Genomic DNA, 20,514 nt, shown 5'->3' on the forward strand with positions numbered 1-20,514 from the left:
TAATATGAATATAAATAGATCTAATATGCATACAAAATGCGTAGAGTTTTGCGTAAAGAAATGATCATAACCCTTTTATAATTTTATTGAGTCGCGAATGGAATTTTAATGTTTTAACATTTTTTTTTCTCTTCAATTTTATTTCCTCTACATTTTTTCATAAAGCCATAATGTTATTTATATTGTACTTTAATACACAATTATCATTCTTTCCTTTGTACATGTGCTCATACATACCTACACAGTATTACAATTAACATTTAGTGAAATTTCATAATTTTAAATGTAAAATTCTTGAAAGTATAGCTAGTAACTGAGTTTAACACGAAAAATACTGCCCTATCAAAAAAAATGAAATTCTTTGAAATTTTCAATCAAATACAAAACAAACGCACACACACATTGTGACTGTAAATAATTTGTATAATAATTTTCAATGCCGAAAATGACAATGAAAATCAAATTTTAACCAAATATATTTTTCTTCACTTTCATTGAAAGATTTCCGGTTATAAATATATTTTCTGCATTATTGTATATTGTAAATTTAAAAAAAAAAATTATTAAAAATGGTTAATGAGGGCAAAAGGTAAAAGTAATGGAATTTTATATTATTGTTATACGCTACTTAAAATCCGTTAATTGAATTAATATGTTAATTATGATTTTAATAAATATTATTTTAATAGCAATTATAAAAAGAAAGTTGAATTAGAATTATATTATATGAATGTATTTATAAATTGCACATTAAATTGTATGTTAATTGTTCGACAATATGGTGAATCTATACAATTTTTGTATATAGAGGAAATATGTCTAAGAACAAAATTAACAATTGAAGATGTAAGTGGACAAAGGAGTTAACTAACATTTTGACGAAAATCGAGCTTTTCGGATAGAACATCATTAAATTTCAAATATTTTCAAATGTGATTACTCTTATAGCTAGAAACTAGCACATAGCACAGGAGATAAGTAACAAAAAAATTAATAGTTTTACAATTTGTTAATGAAAAAATGTGTTACAATGCAAATGTAAGTTAACCCCTTTGTTCACTTACCTCTTCAATTGCTAAATGAATAAAATTAATTGAGCTTACATATATAATTGTGTGCGATTTTGAATCATTAGGATAAGAAACTGGCGAATATTTAAAAAGCAAGATTTTCTCATAGGTTAATTTTCTTTTTTAAAAATGTAAATTAAATATAAAGTTTATGATGCTTAAAATTGATTTTAATTGTGAAGAGATTCAATTATAATTCAAATTATTCAATATCTTGATTGTGATTTACAATGTATCAACTACTAGCCCGAAAGGAAAGTTGTTTTATTCGTTTAACCTAATAAATTTCTTGTTAATATTCTTCATCTAATATTTATAAGTTTAAACGTTTACATCTTAATTTTCGTTATTAAAATAAATAAATTAGCGAAAGTTTCATGTAATTTTATTCTCATATACCATAAATATATACAAAAATATAAAATATAATAGATTTTTCTTATCAGATTTATTAACACTTCTGGAATTCTTGAATTAAAAAAAAAGAAAAGGATCAAAATATTTAATAAAAGCATGTTTTACTTTTATTATAATTTTTAATATAACAATTTTTATTTATTATATTTATTTTATTAATGCCAATCTTACATATTTATTAAATACAAGCCCACTTTTTTTTAAAACAAAAATGTCTTTACAAACTCGAACTATAATAAATAATTAAAAAAAAAAAACAAAGAAAATAAAATCCTGATTCAAAGTAATCTAGTCTAGTGTGTTCTAATAAAATAATTTGTGAGAAAGAAAATTCAATAAAAAATCGACCTTGATTCCGTTCAACTTTTAACCTAAAAAAAACAATGAAATGAGAATATTGATATCAAAAATAACCTGTTTAAAAGTGTAATTCTGATTGAAATTCAATTATTTATTTAAGTGAAATTAGAAATTATTGTATAGAATAAAATGTTTATTATATAGAGAAAAGAAGAAGATCAGTAACAAGTTCTTTTTTCTTATTTTGTATTGCCTTTACTTAGATACTTACATACAATAAAATAGTAAGAAAATGATCAAGAAAACAATTTTTATGGTATTCTATACATTAAAGTAAAAATTAATAAGTTGCATATAGAATTGATTTTTTCGTTTGTAATTCAATTTTTGAGTACATTATCATTCAAAATTAAAATTATCTTAAATTTATACCTAGGCGGTAAAAAATGCAAAATTTTATTATTAAATCTTTTACTTTTAAAAAATTTTTGAGTTTTTAAAGCTATTTTGGCCTAAATAATAAAATAGAAAAGTTTAAATTCTACTGTTTTAAACTCTAATAATTTAAAATTTAAACTTGAACCCTAACTAGAGTTAGAAACAATTTTTGAAATTTAAATTTTCTAAATCTAATAAAAAATCATGAGGATTTTCAATAATTCAGACATGCGCTAAAATTTCAAAATGAAATCTTATATAAGTCTTTTCTGCTTACAAGCTACTTACAAATCTGCAGAAATTTTTGTACATTTGTAACATATACTCTAGCAATTCTTACATATCCAACTGTTTTCTACAATGCTATTTTTCAAATTAATAATATTTTTGCACTGATTATGAAAAAAACTTAAGAATTGCTCTAAAACTTTAAGCAAAGCTGTGTCATTTTCGAACAGATTTTACATTTTGAGTTTATCGAACGTTCTTTATATTATGACAAAAATTAGAACAAAAAGCCGAACTAGTGAACTATCAAAAATCCCCCATAGTGGAAATCATTTTCTTTTATTATTGCTATGGTGATTCGGTTAAATTACCAAGAGTTAAAGTATGCTAAAAAAAAATTAAGAAATCTAATTAAAATTGAAACATATACTTCATATGTTTACACTAGCCAGTTATTAAATGCTAGAAAATTTTTTAGATAGCGTTTAAAAATGACTATTTTAGTTAGCGTTTAAGACTTAACCAGACTTTCGAAATGATAGTCATATAAATAATTTCCCAATAATAATTTCATACAATTTCTGTTACAGGATTGTTTCATATATGTTAAATTCTGTTTTTGATCTTAGAATTACCGGAACCAAATCAATTTTTATTGAAATAAATATAAATATGGAGGATCCTTACTCTTATTATTTAGTTTATGACATTCTAAATTTTGAATAAATCATCAAATGATTTATTTAATATATGCACAATAAATCGATAATTCGCCATTCCAAAATGCAAACTTTATATCTTATTGTCTGTTGAATCAAACCAATTGTTGCATTTATTTTCAGTAAATTGTATAAAGAAAAAACTTGTTATTGAATGAATTAAGAAGAAAATGATTTTTCTTTATAGTTTCCTTTTACACATATTTCATTTATAGCTGATTTTCTATCATGTTTAGCTTGAAATAATGAGTTAGTTTTAGATATATTCATTTTGTACATTGTACTAGTATTTTTATATAAATTTTTGAAAAATTAGAAGAGGAAGCTCACTTAATAATAAGAATGCCTACTTTAAAAATTAAAAAAGCCGAATAAATAAATTATTGATACTCGTTAATTATTATTTTATGAACTATTAATAAAGTGTAATAACATTTTCGAGAACATATTTGTGTACAAATTTATGTACATACATATAATTATATGTATAAATCAGCCCCTTAATATTTTCTTACTTAAAAAATATGTTCTGTAACTTTTGCAAAAGTACAACTTAAGGTTTTCAAAAAAATAAATGAAAATCTTTTATACTTTGTCTAAAAAAGAGTAGAGTGCGATTATTTCATACTTTTAAGTTTATTGTCAAAGATAACATTTCAATATCGTGCATTTTCCTCATATATTCTTTAATATTTATTTTACATGTAAAAAACACCACAAATCAGTATGCCGGTATCGACACGATGCCCGACGTCTATCCTTTTCATAATTTCTTCTTTTAGTTTATTTTCGTTTTGATTCATTTTTAATTTTCAGTATATTTAGAACCTCATACAGAGTCACAGGTTTTCATTTTATTAATAAATATTTTTTACATTTTAATTTTCAAGTTAAAGAAAAATAAAGTTTAGAATATTCATTTTGTTTTAAATCAATTATAAAAAAAACATCAACCAACAAAAAAAACAAAAATAATGAGTTTATTAAAATATAATTCACAGTCTACAAGCATTTTATTTCTTAATTTAGTAATAATTTGTTTGATAAAAATTCAACCTACAATTTCTGCCCGAAATATAGTACAATATCAACATAATAATGAACAAAATAATATTTTTCAACAAACAATAGAATTAAGTGATTTGGAAGGATTAGTTGAGGACAACGATGACAATATATCTGATGAAGAAAATGAAGTTATTATTGAAAAATCTAAGGAATTTCCAAGAGGATCATATAGTATGAGAACAAATTTTAAAAAATTTCGAAATGATAAACATAGAAAACAACAACAAAATAATGATAATATTGGAGGTTTAGTTGATAGTGCAACTTATATACGAACATCAATACCATTAAGAATATTTCAATGTATACGAAAACTAAGTATTTTACGTTGTATGAAAATATTCCTATTACAAAAAATGGAAAGTAAAGCAAATTTTACAAATACTGGTAATTTAACAAAAGATTTTATGGAACAATTTTTCAATGAAGATAAAAATTATCCAAGTTTAACTGATAAACGTTATAAAAATGTAAGTGATACTGAACTTACAAATCGATTAATTTTTCATTTTCAAAAATTCTTCAAAGATCGTGATATTAAATTACACTTTATACCCGGTGTAATGGTACAAGTTGTTCCAAGTACAGAAAATCGAATAAAATTAACAGTAAAAAATAACAAAAGTAAGTATAGAATATTTAAAATGTATATACATACATATGTATGTTTGTACATATGTGCATATAAATATTTGCAAATGATTGAGAAAATTTGAAGAAAATTGTTAATAAATAACAAAATTTTTACTAGCATTGTGATAATTAGAACATTTTTGAATTAAATTTGTCAAAATCTAGTTATATGTACGTTGGCAGTTGTTTTTATATTTGATTTAGACGCTACTTAGTGATAGTACACCGATTTGTAAAAATTTTACGGAAAAATTAAAAGAACAATAACCAAGAAAACGTAAGGAAAACTTTCATTTTCAAAAAAGAAACTTAATTTGTCAAATTTCAAAACCAAAATGAAAATTTTTTCAATTTTTATTTTGAAATTCAAAATTTCAATTTGTTCAAAAATAATGAATTTTTGTTTTTTCCTTTGATTTTACTGCCTGAGTAGGAAAGTTCTTGTTGAGCTTTGTTCGAAAAATTAGCAAAAACATTTTCATTATTCAAATCTGTGTAATTAATAGTTGTGTAATTGTTACTAATAGGCAAAAATACACAATATTTCATACAGATACATATTTTTTCTGAAGTTTTCTTTCGAAAAAATTTTGTAATTTTGTATGTAAAAAGCTACATATTTTTCCTCAAGAGTATGTGCATACTACCTTTAAATTGTGCTTTAAATCTTGAACGACGGAACAATATCTTAATATTATAAAAAAATTAATTCATAGTGTCTCTTAAAATATTAAAGAACTTAAATCAATATAAAATTTCTTACAAAATTATTAAAGTATGCAATTGGTTACTGTTGTCTTTATGATCATTTCCAAGTCCTTACAAAACTTCTTATTTCTTATATTTTATGATATTTTTAGTTAATTAGAAATATGCTGAGGTAATGTAGAAAAATCTTAGTGAGGCTTCAACAAATTAACATATGTAGTCTTGTTTTTAATATAAAAATTAGAAAAATAAAGCAGCGTTTGCTTAGAAATAATGTAAATATAATAAAAAACTTTACCAGGCACATTTAGTTATAGTGCCCATTTGATATTGTAGAGCAATTGTATCCGTATTGGAAATATTAATTTTGTTAGTGTGATATTTATAGCAGTATATGTAGATGAAATATTTCTGGTCATAGTATTCAATTAATTTTCTTTAGTTTAGAACTTATTGAATTTTGACAAATCGGATTAAAAAAAATTAGAAATGAAATCAATTTAAATAAATATTAACCTTTAAATAAATATCAACTCAATTTAACTTAATATTTTCAATAATTTAAGAAAAATAAAAGAATATTTTCTACATTCATTAGACTACAGCACTATCATAAATTTAAAACTTACATAATATATTATAATTATTATTATTTATTAAATCATAATAACGACCATAATGTATTTGTCATGTAGTCTTTAATGAGCATAAATATAAGTATTAACAGTTTATAACTATTTAATGATTATTTATGCAGCGCGAGTTACATCCATTTGACTGCAATCTTCTTTATATAGACTTAATTAATTTATTATAGTTAAGTACATATATTAAAATTATGGTCATAACATGATAATTAAGCATATTATAGCTTTATTATATTTCAATTATTATAGTTTGTTATACGCGTACCTAATTATTAAAACAAATCTAAATCATATTTTCAATAAAATTTTATATTTTAATCAATTTTCTTATATATTTTAAAATTTTATACATATTTTCAAACTAAAATCTTCTCTTAAATATTATAATGTATTTAGATGTTCGAGTATCTGAAAATGATGATAGTGATTATACTGATATTATAACAGCACGCCGTAAAGATGATAAAATTCGTAAAAAGAATAAAAATAAAAAACATAATTATAAGCATACAATGATACAAATGGCTGTTCCAGTTTTAATGATGCCAGCAATTTTATTAGGAACATTTTTACCATTTATGTTACCAGCTTTTAAAATGGCAACAATTATGTCAGCTCTATTGAATAAAGGTGCATTACTTGCAGCATTATTATATGCAGCACGTACAACAGCATTAAATAATGATTCAGATATTATTCATTATGCATACAATCATCCAGGTTATCATTAAAAATTTAATATTAATATGGTAATTCAAATAAAGAACAAGATGATGTGTTTTATTTTTGCAAAGAAAATTCTAATATATAAGAGAAAAAAACAAATTATTTTAATTTAACTAGAATATAAATTTTATAGTATCTAAGCTATAACAAAGTAGAACAAAGAGAAATGTTAAAATTAATAATTAAATAAAAGAAAGAAAAAGAATAGAGCAACTTAAATGGAAAAATTTAATTGATTTTTAAATTGAATGTTTAAGAATTTTTTAAAACAAACAAGAGCTACAAAAAACTTACGTTTATCGTTTGTAATTAAAAATTATGAAAATTATTATATGTAATAAAAAAAATTATTAAAACCTCCTAATTAAAACGAACAGAGCCGGTTTTAGCCAATGTGAACGCTTTTCCATGGTTTAAAAGAAAGGCAAACTAATTAAATTAACAACATTTTGATTTTTCTCTTTTAATAAATTGAGTAACACTGAATAGCCAGTTTACGATTAATTAATTAATTAATTAACGGTAAACTTCTTATTCACTTGTATTCTGCTTAATTTTTAATTTGTTATTTTATAATAATATTTTCTCAAAATATCATATTTGCAATGAAGTCGAAATTGAAATTTTATATTGAAGGTTTAATCGTGTTAAATTTTATATTAAAACGAAAATGAGGTATGAATTTTTGCTAGTATGCTATGTAAGAAAAACTTTGTGCTTTTATTAAGTTTTCAACCGGAAGTTTTGAATTCGATATTTAATTTTCTTATTTGTGCCACTAGTTTGTCACAATAAATAGCCACAAGTACGGATAAGTCTAAAAGAAAAGTTTGTGTCTTTAAAATGAATATAAATACGACACAGAAAGGTAAACCGATTCTCAAATGGCTGACTAACAATTCGAAATTTATTAAATTCAATTCCTTATCAAATTTTAACTAATGAAATTTTTATAAAGCACTTTAAAACGAAAGGATGTAAATAATTTCATTTTAAGTTGCATTTTCTAATATTAGAAAACTGAAATTTGAATCATGAATTTTTATCGTTCAATCATAAAACCTTGCACGAAAGAATTATCTTTAAAATTTATAGTAATGCTGGTACAATGTTCATAAAGAATAAAGTAGTCTAACTGACATAAAATAGATTACACGCATCATTTAATATTTCTAAAGTACATTTTTACAAAACTAAGTTACGGAATGCTCTAAAGCAATATATGTAACTGATCTCTACTATAAAGCTATTCTATCCAACAAAAATTCAGCTTTCAATGTTTACGAAAGGAATTTTTCCAAATACCGTTATATTTTGACCATCATATTACTTCTTTAAATTATTTCAAATTTGCAATTAATCCATTCTTCTCGTTCAGATTATGTATAGTTTATAAATACTATGCAAAGCACTTATTTTCTATGTTACATAAATAAAAAATAAATTTTATTTTTACCGTTTATTATATAATAGGTATTTAACATGCAATTTTTAATTATTTTGTGTTTATTCTTTACGATACGAATGAGTTTAATTGAGAACGTTTTACACCACCAACAATTCATTATTTCAAATTAAACTTAAGCAAGTCTACTAAAATAATCGAAAATTCAATCTTATAATAGTTGCTTTTTAATTTTTCGGGTTTTGTTTATGATGAACGTAATATCAACATAAATTTCCAGTTCGTAACCTAATTACCCAAAAGAAATAAAAAAATTGTTATAGAGCTATACCAGAAGTGAAAAACAAATTGAATTTTCTCAATACAAATTAGCAATACAAACTTAAATCCGAATAACAACACGCTACTCAGAACAGTAACTATAGGTAGGAAGACTACGAGGTATGCATTTTCAGAATCTCTCATAACGATAATTTGCTTTATGTTGAATTTTCAATTTCACTCTCCGATTTCAGAGCAAAATATCATAAAATAAACATTATGTGTATATAAGCGGGGTTAACATTTTACAAATATTCGGATATTTTTATATATCACCAATATAAACCTACCTGATGAATTTCTAGTACAATTTATTGCACATATAATACACTGATTTCGATAGATGACCAAAAATGTCCCCCACACATTTGTATAACTGTAAATCTATATAAAATATTATGTGAACTTTTTTATTGACTAATTATTATAACATAAAATTTAATATACATAAAAATTATATTTTTAAATTAATTAATAATTAAAGAGTAAAATTCCAGTTCTTTATGAAAAAATTACTTCTAAAATAAGATCTTATTTACAAAAAAATTTTTTACAGTGAAAAATCACTTATAAAACACCACGGTACATAATCCTTGCGGTATTTTTAAAATCTTCTTGCAAGTCTTTATCATTCCAACCCCAAATTAAACTTTTATCGTGTTCTATTGTGGCGTCTAATTCACGTATCAATTCATTAACATTCATTTCTTCAATTTTTTTCAATGTACAGTGTGATCCATCACCAGTTCTTACAATACGTTTTCGTAAGGTTTCTTCTGATACAGTTTTTAAATCCCAAGCCCAACCTAAAATATTAAAAAACAACAACATACGTTTAGATCAAAATACAAAATACATATAAATTATTTATCTAACCAAGTTGCGCACAGATTTCAATAAAATATTTAGACATATTTGTAAAAAATGTTCCAAATTCTGATGCTTTATAATCCCATGGAAATATATGATGAAAATTATGATATCCTTCACCAATTGCTAATGCAATTACAAGTGGACTTTCTCTTGAGCTTACAGTTTTTTCATATGGTTTTGTACCCCATAAATGTGCAGCACTATTTACAAAAAAAGAAACATTTAACACATAAAGCCATTTTAAGAGTGAGCATATAAGAAAACAATGTTCAAATGGATAACCCCAAATGTAATATGCTGAAACTGCTGGAAAAACAAATCCAATCAATGGCATTATTACATAATAATATCTGAAAAGTAAAAGAAATTGATTAATGCCAAAAATTTTTATCTATTTTTAATTTTAATAAATTTTCTTTTATAAAAATAAAAACTTACTTATCTTGCCACATTACAATTGGATCAGCTTCTAAATCACTCATATCAATTAATTTACCCTTTTCTACAACATCTGGATGTTTTTTCATCATTATCCATCCAATATGAGAATACCAAAAACCTCTTGTTGAATTATGTGGATCAGCATCGGTATCACAAAATTTATGATGTGATCGATGATCCCGTGACCATGTTAATATTGAACGTTGATATGCCATCGCTTGAAATATTGCTAAAACAAATCTCATTGGTGCATTAGCTTTATATGCTCTATGAGTCCATAGACGATGTGCGCCCATTGTTGTTCCCAATCCACTTAAAATTCCCAAAAACACACCTATTTCGGATATTATAATTAAATAGTCACAATTTTTTTTAAATAATTAAAACTAACGTAAAAGCATTTATTACTGATCACTTTGTATTAATTTTTATGCTCTACCGCAAATTTTGTCATAAGTTTTTTTAAAAGAATCTTGAATTTTAATTTTTATAAATATAAATTTATTATTTAAATCAAAAAAAATTTCTTGCATATACTCGTAGAAAACACAAAATTAAATGCTTCTACTCTTAACAATATTCAGAAAAATACTTACTGTATATCAACAAATCCCAGTATAAATTAACGACCATTATATAAATTCCATAGAAACCGATTAAATGCATAACAGGTAAACCAATAGCTCTATACCAAACCCATTCCCATCTGTATCCCTTCGGTTTTACAATTAATTTTTTTGGATCATTATAAGATTTACAATCGGTTTGTGAATATTCCATATTATTTAAAATTTCATGCATTACTAACGCTGATCTTAACATTTTTAAGAATAGAATTGAAAAAACACTGTAAAATAAATTAAAAATAAAAATATTAAATAAAAAAAATTCTATAAATTACATAAAAAATTATTACAAAATTTTTTATCACACTCAATTTTTTTTTCACAATTTGCATTTGCATTTACCGTACATTTGTGCTTATACACATACTTAAGCCTTCACATAAAATAATTGAAAGCTTTCACAGAATAAAAATGAATAAAAAAAAATTAATTATTTTATGCAACTATAAAAAAACAAAAAACCAAATACACATACTTAATATTACATATTAAAAATTATATACTTAACAGACAGCATTTAACAGAAACTGTTATAATTTATTCAGACAATAATTCATAAAAATGGTAACTAACACCTTAACAATATTATTTAAGCACTCATGCGTTGACCGACATTTTCCCGTTTTAATTTATTCTTAACATTGTGCAATCGATACTATACTTATTTCGTGTTACGAGTTTAAAAGTAAAAAAACAAAAATACGAAAAAAAAAACTAAAAACAAAAAGTATTACTTAATTTGTATAACAGATAAAAATGTAATAACCATGTAAAATAACATAACTTCGAACCAACCGATTTCTTGTTTTGTTTTTGTTTTTCCGTAAAACCAATCACAAAAAGCTCGCTAATTTTTGTATTAATCGCTAAAATGATCGCTTGTAATTTGCACAAAAAAAAAAATTCAACTGCATGTTGAACGTAAGTTATACACAATTGCACATACATACTTTTTTTACAATACAATTTGATTTAAGATTATGCGTTCATTTTAAAGTTTGTTTGCTTTTGCACTTTAAAAATTATTTAACCTACATTTTAAAAACTAGTTATGCAGAGATTTTTTTTTCTGCATTTTTGACCACAATCATACCATCAACAAAATTTTTTTTGTTCTAATTTCCTTTAAACAAAAATTATTTTAACATTATATTTTATAATTGATAAGATCTAAACGGTATATATAATGTACATTTATGTACGATTATTGCATCACACTTAAATAAATATGGCAACTCTAAGAAGACAAATAATTGACGTTCGACACAGTTTTATTAATTAACTTGAATAATATTACGTTCTTTATTAGAATATCAAATACAACTTTATTATAATCAATATGCTAATTCTATATATATAATTTTATTATACGTAAGTAGAAATTAGCCGAAATAATCAAGCCGATTATATTTGAAATTTAACCCAAAATTCTAATATTTTCTAAGTTTATCAGAGACCAGTCGTATTAGTCGTCTATGGAAAGTAGCTCTTAATCGAGTCAACGATTAGAAAATTATTAAGAAATGTATTTTTTCATACACTGTGGACATTTGCAAGAATATGTATTTTTGATAAACTATTAAAAAAACGCCCAACTTAAAATAAATTTACTGGACCTTCCCACTAATATAGAAATTATTTAAATATATATACCTATGTATTATAATGCAAGATTCTGTCTTCTTTATCAAGCTAAATAGTTTGAGAACTTTATTTTGGGGAAGTTGTTTGAATTTTGGTTTGAAAATTTTGGCATTCTAAAGTCCAATTCATAATTTCATATTGAAAACAAAAAATACTTAATTAATAAATTTTAATGTAAAATTTTTGAAAAAAAAAAATCAATTATATAACCCAAGAATAACTCAAAACTTAAAATATATTCGTCATCCAATAATCGGGCGTCAAATTTGTTATATAAAATTTTGAGAACACAAAAATTTTCGAATATTCTACAAAATATTCTTAAGTAATAGAAATGAAGCATTATCATTAGAAAATCAGAAATTTTAGATTGTTTCAAAAAATTTCTGTTATTGGAAATATTTTGCATAAAGCACTGGTTTCGACTTCTTTTTTCACAAAATTAAAAACACTAGGGAAAATTTGCTTCTCACAGACTGTGTAACACTGATTTTTACACTTATTGTATGACAAAAATTTTAATTTAAAATTAAAAAGAAAAATTTTTAAGGCAAATGCTTAAAATATCATTCTTACGCTCAGTTCTGCAAAAAGATTCAATTTACTGGCAACTTTTTAGAGTTTTCTGTCAAGAGAAATGAATTATAAAATATCCGTTATAAATTTATTGATGTATCCTTTCGAATGGAAATCAATTTTTTTTAACACTTTTTACACTGTCTTTAAAAAAACAAAAATTTAATCAAATATTTTCCTGTTCTTATTTTTCCTTTTAAACTTTAATAAAATTTTTTTCTATTTCTTTTCTTATGGGAATATCACTGAAAACTAACTGTAAATTTTCAAAAGTTATCGCCTTTAAATAATTTCTTGAAAATCTATTCAAGGTAATTATGGATTATTTAATATTAATGGGGGTAAAAAGCTACAAAAATAGGAAAGAAAAACAGAAAATTTTATATATTCGTATACATGTATGTAATAAAAACCTGATAGACAACTTGCAATTTTTGATAGAAAAATATTTTGGTACAAAAAAAAATTTTAACTTTTAAGGCATCGCATCGGTAACTGCATAAGCAAAATATTATTTATACCAAGTAAAATAAACAAAAATTAAAGTTAAGATTATGAAAAATAGCTCTCACATACAAAATCAATTTATCAATATTAACGTACATTACAATATGTAAAATGAAATAAGTAAAATATGTACAATTAATTAGTAAAAAAAATGAATAAACATTCATTGTTTGTTTAAAATTATTAATTTTTCACGATAAATCCGGGAAAATCTAAAACTTACAAGAAATTGAACAGTTTCTTTTCCAACTTAAAGTTAATATTTAATTGCAAAAATTCAATTTGTTTCTAAAATTTTAAAAAACTAAAATCATAAAAGGTCTCTTCGGTCTTTGGGTTACATAATTTTGGCGTCACTCTAATAATGTATTGCATATTTAAATGACGTCTCTCACAGTTCGGAGGTATGCTTAGAATTGATTTTCATTTTTTGAAAATTACTAAAAAATATAAAAACTTTCCCAAACCACAATTATAAATAATTTTAGCAAATAAAACCCTAGTTTGTAACTCCTTGTTTTTAAAAATTTTGGCTATAATGAAAAAGAACGGCAATATAATTTTCTTAAAATTTATTAGAAACCATCGATTGAGTTGGCAATTACAAAACATTTCTTATTTTAGCATAACATTTAAAGATAATGAATTTGTGTTAATAACATTGCATACCTTTGCTCTCCAAAATTTCAATATAAATTTGCCATAAAATAACTACATACACACATACCTATATATGAGTATAACTCAAAAAACTAAAACGCAAATTCATTATGTTTTTAAATGGAAATATTGTCCTCAAAACTACTTAATTTCGCAAGTAGCGTTAAAAGAAGTAAAAAAAATAGTAAACATTTTAAATTTAAAAAATGAAAGAAATATACATATATATACATATACACATACTTGTACATATTTAATTTTCAAAATTCTACATTTTACATGTATACTTAGACAGGTACTTATTTTCTGCATACATATGGAAATATTCACGTCTATTTTAAATTCTTATGTTTAATAAAGCGAGATAAGTCAATAGACTTTAAAAATAATAATTTTAATAAAATTTTTTTTATAACTTAAATATTATTATGCAATTATCACACATGCTATTTTATTGACTTTGCACAGTTCATTCATTTTGCAAATTACATATATTAAAATTTAGTTGTAACATTTGAGTTCAATAGCCATTAAAATGTAATTGTAAAAAATAATAAAATTCGAAATATAAAAAAATTTTTTTAAAATTTATTCAAACCCAAATGAATTTACTCATACATACATGTGTACATATTTTATCAGAATTAGAATTTTTTGAATTTTTTCCAATGGATGATTTAATTATAGCTAAGGTTTGGTAAGGGAGTTAATTAATTGTAAATTTTTAATCAAACAGCTTAAACTTAAAAAATCTAAACAGGCAAAACGCTTCATTAAGAAAACTCTCTTTTATTCGGAATAAAATACTTTTTATATTTTTGCTAATATATTTCGTGCGGTACATACACACTTTATTAAAGCTAATTTTCTTCTAATTAAGACAACAAACAATAAAATTAAAATTTATTAAAATTAGAAATATTATTTAATTAAAAAATTTTTTTTTTAATTACAAACTAAAATTATACCTGTTTTAATCCTTAAAACTAGTCAAATAATTAATTTAAAGGGTCCAGTAGCCGCGTCAGGTTCGTCTGTGTTCAGTAGGCAGTTCTGGTTTGATTTTCATATCTGCATGCTTTCATGAACTTCTCTCCTGTGTTTTCCTTTTACTTCTCTTAATACCTTTAAGTTATCTTCCATAATTATATGGTCCGTTTCATAAATGTGTTTTCTATAACCATTGAATCGAAATTCCTGTTAAATCCTACTTAATTTTGATTTTAAAATATTAACAATATAAAAATAACCATATGAAAATTGTTTACACAACCATTTTAAATTAAAAATTAGAAAATTATGACAAAAACTTAAATAATTTTTGTTATTTGGAATGATATATAAAGTTTGAATGGAAAGAGATACAAAGAGTCTTCATTCAGTTTAAATTTCAAGCAAAAAACTGTAATGGTGAAAAAATTTGAAAAACACAGAATTACACAGAAATGGCCTAAAACTTATGACTTTGAAAAGAGTTCTTTATAATAAACACATAGACTGATATATTTCATCAGCTATATTAATGATAAAAAATTTAAAATCTCGCCTCTAAACAGAATTTTTCTTAAACACAAAATTATGTAATATTTTTATTTACATTTTTATGCCAACTCAAAAACGTTTTAACATCTGTTACCACTTTATATACTTATATTCGTACCAACATCAAATATAATTAATTTGTTGATTTTTCTTTTATATACTTATCTAATTCACTGGCAGTATAACAATAATAAATATTAAATCGTAATTATTGTACTCTGATGTTATAATTATAGCTGTTAAATAATAAGTGCGATAAACTTACTAATGAATATCAGTTATTTTCATGTCATTACTAATAGTAATTAAGTATATGTATATATTGCATATGTACATATGTAAATAATATTTTTCTTTGATATTTATTATAGTTTTGTTGGCCTTAAAGAAAAACTGCAAAGATTTATATAATTTTGGTCAAATACATATGGTATTCTAATGAACACTTAAAAATATTAAACAATACAGATTCTCTATTCTTTATTATTTTTAAGTTAAGTAACATTAAATCTATATTAATGTTATGTTAGGAATTGTGTATTACAGATGAAATGTTATTTTTTTAACTGTTTTATATTTTTTTAGCAAGCTAATCAAGTTGGTATTAATACTACTTCTTAAATATTTATATCTTGTGTTATAACATTTGTGTTATAACATTTTGTACAAATATTTAAGAAAAAACATTAAAAATTGAACAAAATTTCGTAATAATTTGTTATTAATTAAATTCTTATGAATTCATCATATAAATGTATGTATAAAAAGTACAAGGAGAATACCACATAACAAGTATGCAAATTTTCTAATGATGCTAGCATTATGTATATATCGTTAAGTCTTATATTAGCATAACGCAAAAGTTAATCGAAAAATTTAAAGTCTTTTGTGTAAAATTATTTCAAATCTGAGGAGCGGTTGACCATTATTTAAGTTATTTCAAAAAGAACAAAGTAGGACGACCTTTGAAGAAATTGCCCAAAAGTTTATTACGAAAATAAAGTTTAAATAAAGGTGCAGTTCCTGGAGTTCAGTTTCAGATCTTTTAAGAGTCCGTTCATTACGGCATTAAATATAACCGAAAATATAAAATGGTCCAGTTGACAGGAGTTTATATACTTGGAAACTACTTCAAAAAAAATTATCTGTTTATACACAAACGACATAAAATTTTCTTAAAATCACTTTAACCAAAACTACTATGCAAAAATGAAGAAGCAGATCTACAAAAAAATCCACTATTAAATTAAAATTAATTCTTTAAAGTTCCTCTTATATAAAACATTACTTTTCTTTTAAAACCTCGCTTAACATAAAATATTTGCGGTTATCACAATTTCTTCCTTACTCTCCTCAACTTCGTCTTCAAAAATTCAAATCCAAACAAAATAAAAATGAGCATCAATATGTGAGCTATGAATAGGAGAAGTGTTGCCTTTAGAAATAAAACATCATTCTAAAATTAAACTACACACTTATTAATTAAATATTAATAGTCTACTTATTTTTAATAACAGCGAATGCTTATATATTTGTAAAAGAGCTTTAAATGCTACCGCACTTTATGTTTAGATGCACATACCTATATACATATTTTTACTCAAGCTTTATTCAAAAATTGAATTTAATATCGTAATTAATTGTTTTACGATATTAATTTATTCAATTTTATTGATTCAGTTATGAATTCGCCTAAACATATGCAATAATATTTTTAATTTATAAACATAATTATGTACATACATAATACAAACTTAAATAGTTTACTATTATTAATTCAGCATTATAATTCTGGGTTCGTAATTTGATTTTATAAAATATAAAAGGAATAGAGATAATTACACTACCTTAGAAATTGCAATTTAGTAATTAGTATACTATAAAGTTTGTTAATTTATAAAATAAAGGAAATGAAAACAAAATGATTCTTGTAGCATAAGCAAAATGAAAACAAAATTTTATATAAAAAAAAATGGTAATTAATTGTTCATCATTAGAAAAAAACCTGCAGCAAGTTTTCATTATTGTCAATTAGACTTAGCAATATTATAAATTAACTTTTTTTGTTATAAGATTATAAAGTAATAATTTTAAAATTAATAAATCATGTGGAAACCAAAAATTGCGAAAAAAAATTAAACATCGTTCTTCGTTCTGAAAAGGTAGTTATTTTATTTTTCCCAAACTTATATGTGAAACTTTAAAAAGTCATGTAATTTTTTCCAACGAACATTTCTTCAATTTCTTCTTAATTTTTCTACATGCGCATGTGCATATTTCCAGATGCATGAGTGTATAATATATTATGTGCTATGTCTTTACTCACTGTGAAATTTAAAAAAACTACTCGAATAAGTACAATTTCTGGTCACAGATTTAGTAAATATACATGTACATTAATTTTCTATATTTGTCTTAATTAAATAATAAAACGTGAACAGAAAAGCCTTTAAAAAACGTTTACAAATCTTTCAAATTTTATCAAAATAACCGACTTATTGCAAACAGCTTTTTTCTAATTTATCGTTTCTTCTTTGAATATGTGATTTAAAAAAATTTTTATTTTTGAAGTAAAGCAAAAACTTAAATTGTTTAAGAAATCCAGTAAAAATTATCATTCGAATGACCTATGATAGGGGAGGAAGCAAAACCCATTGTCGTCAATCATTAGTACTAAAATTCATTTGTAATCACAGCTGAATGGCATGGATTTAACCAAAAGCTGATATTAAGAAGATATCACGACATTCCATGCAGTCAGTCGAACAATAATTTAGGAATTTCGAGAGTGTAAGTGAAGGAAGTGAGTGTAAGTGAATACAAACAATTTCTCGTAAAGTAAATAAAATTTTTCTAAAGTCCCAAAAGTTTGAGAAGTTTCGTTTTATATTTTTATGTTTCTATTTGCAAATGACAAAAACCTACAACTAAAATTATGTTCTTTAAGAATTATTTTATAATTTTTTAAATAAATATTACTTGAGAACATTATAACGTTCACAATGAAAAAAAAACAATTTTGTTTTTGGAGCTTATACAGACCCACGTTCCTTTATTCATAAAGAAAAAACCATTAAAATTATTAATTTGTAAGGTATAATTTATTGTAAAATTAAATAGTGAGTAAAATAATTTTATAATACCGCAAAAAAAAGCATTTCAAAATTTAAAATTTTGTTTTGTGCTTTAAAATCTCAAGATAGTTGACTAAAACTCAGCATCACAACTCAAAACTTAAAAAATATACAAAAATTTTTCACTTCTTTTTATCTTAACCTCTTCTATATATAATTTTAGCACTTTTCTTATATTCATCTTCCATATCGTTATCATTCCAACCCCATATTAATTCTTTATCATTAGCTTGATCTAAATCTAAATTCTCCATTAATTCTTTAACGTTCATATTTTCAAGAGCGAAATGTGATCCATCACCAGTTCTTAATATCCTTTTGCGTAATGTATCTTCTGATACAGTTTTTAGATCATATGCCCAACCTAAAATCAATATCAATTTGTTTTCAAAATCTTTTATGCATACACAATATAAAATTTATCAAATTTACCATATTTTGCACAGAATTCTATAAAATATTTCGAAATATTCGTATAATAGCCACCCAATTCGGCAGCTTTATAATCCCAAGGAAAAACATGATGAAAATTATGATAACCTTCTCCTATAGCTAATGCTATAACTAATGAATTTTCACTTGAAGTTACACTTTTTTCATATGGTTTTGGCCCTGATAAATGGGCAGCACTATTAACCAAAAATGCAACATTTAGCGTATACATCCAACGTAATACTGAAACAATTAAAATTGAATGATAAAAATCGTATCCAAAGAAGTACCATGCAGGAATGGGTGGTAAAATAAAACCAAATAGTGGCATTATTATGTAATAATATCTATAAATAAATTAAACAAATTTAAAAAATAATTTTTTTGAAAAGTTATTCTATAACTTACTTGTCTTGAAACATCACAATCGGATCAGCTTGCAAATCACTCATATCAACTAATTTCCCTTTTATAGTAACTTCTGGATGTTTCTTAATCATAAGCCATCCTATATGTGAAAAGAAAAATCCTCTCTTTGAGTTATGTGGATCCGCATCTGTGTCACAGAATTTATGATGTGTTCGATGGTCACGTGACCATGTTAAAATTGATCGCTGATAAGCCATTGCTTGAAATATTGCTAAAATTAATCGTAAAGGCCATTTAGCTTTATATGATCTATGTGTCCATAAACGATGAGCTCCAGCTGTAATTCCTAATCCACTTAGTAATCCAACAAAAATACCTTAACACAAAACAAAAAAATCATTCAACTCTCAATATACAAATTTTTGTTGTTTTACAAATTCAATTATACCATAAAAAAATAGTCCCCAATATCTATGTATAATTAAAATATACAAGGAGTAAAACGCCAGTAAATGGAGAAGTGGTAATCCTATAGCTCTATACCATACGAATTCCCATTTATGAGGTTCTGTCTTTGCTATTGAAGAATTCTTTGCTACATCAGGGGTTTCTTCATCTTTCGGATCCCTATGATTCGTTGTAACTTCCATTTTCCTTTAAAATTTTTTTGAATAGATTTTGTGAAATTATCTAAAAAAAATAAAAGTAGATTAAAACTAATTTATTAGCACATTTAAAACTAATTATATTAGTTTACATAATTATATTAGTCTAAATAAATTTTTGGCTTCCAAGTCGGTGGTCAATCAAGAAGTACAAAGAATTGAAATTGAAAAATAAAAAAAATTTTCATCGATTTGCAAATTAATTTATAAATTTTGCCTTTACTTACTATGTGAGCTATTATTAAAGAAAATTTAGAAAGCATAAACGCATTATGGAAAAGAAAATTGCAAAAAAAACATTAATTCAAAAACTATAATTGTCGCAAAAACAAAATGCCGACAACTTTCTCGAATGGCGAAGTGAA

The 20,514-nt window shown here is 23.8% G+C and overlaps 2 protein-coding genes across 2 annotated transcripts; one reads left to right on the top strand and one right to left on the bottom strand.

Moving 5' to 3' along the window:
• The first annotated feature begins 3,909 nt into the window (after nucleotides 1-3,909).
• LOC129612010 (uncharacterized) lies at nucleotides 3,910-6,992 on the top strand. The gene is made up of 3 exons (XM_055525456.1): nucleotides 3,910-4,017; nucleotides 4,174-4,864; nucleotides 6,625-6,992. Exons 2-3 carry the CDS (start codon nucleotides 4,414-4,416, stop codon nucleotides 6,957-6,959), a joined length of 786 nt encoding a protein of 261 aa, XP_055381431.1. The 5' UTR covers nucleotides 3,910-4,017; nucleotides 4,174-4,413; the 3' UTR covers nucleotides 6,960-6,992.
• A 2,099-nt stretch (nucleotides 6,993-9,091) lies between these two features.
• Nucleotides 9,092-20,134, bottom strand: LOC129612239 (uncharacterized). The gene is made up of 9 exons (XM_055525783.1): nucleotides 19,933-20,134; nucleotides 19,524-19,860; nucleotides 19,116-19,462; nucleotides 18,826-19,047; nucleotides 18,592-18,599; nucleotides 10,591-10,834; nucleotides 9,992-10,328; nucleotides 9,557-9,903; nucleotides 9,092-9,486 (listed from the first exon to the last, which is right to left on the bottom strand). The coding sequence occupies exons 1-9, from the start codon at nucleotides 20,132-20,134 to the stop codon at nucleotides 9,248-9,250; spliced, it is 2,283 nt and encodes a 760-aa protein (XP_055381758.1). The 3' UTR covers nucleotides 9,092-9,247.
• Between the last annotated feature and the right edge of the window lie 380 nt (nucleotides 20,135-20,514).

Source organism: Condylostylus longicornis, unplaced genomic scaffold (genome assembly GCF_029603195.1).
Source record: "Condylostylus longicornis isolate FDR11 unplaced genomic scaffold, ASM2960319v2 ptg000004l, whole genome shotgun sequence".
NCBI lineage: Eukaryota > Metazoa > Arthropoda > Insecta > Diptera > Dolichopodidae > Condylostylus > Condylostylus longicornis.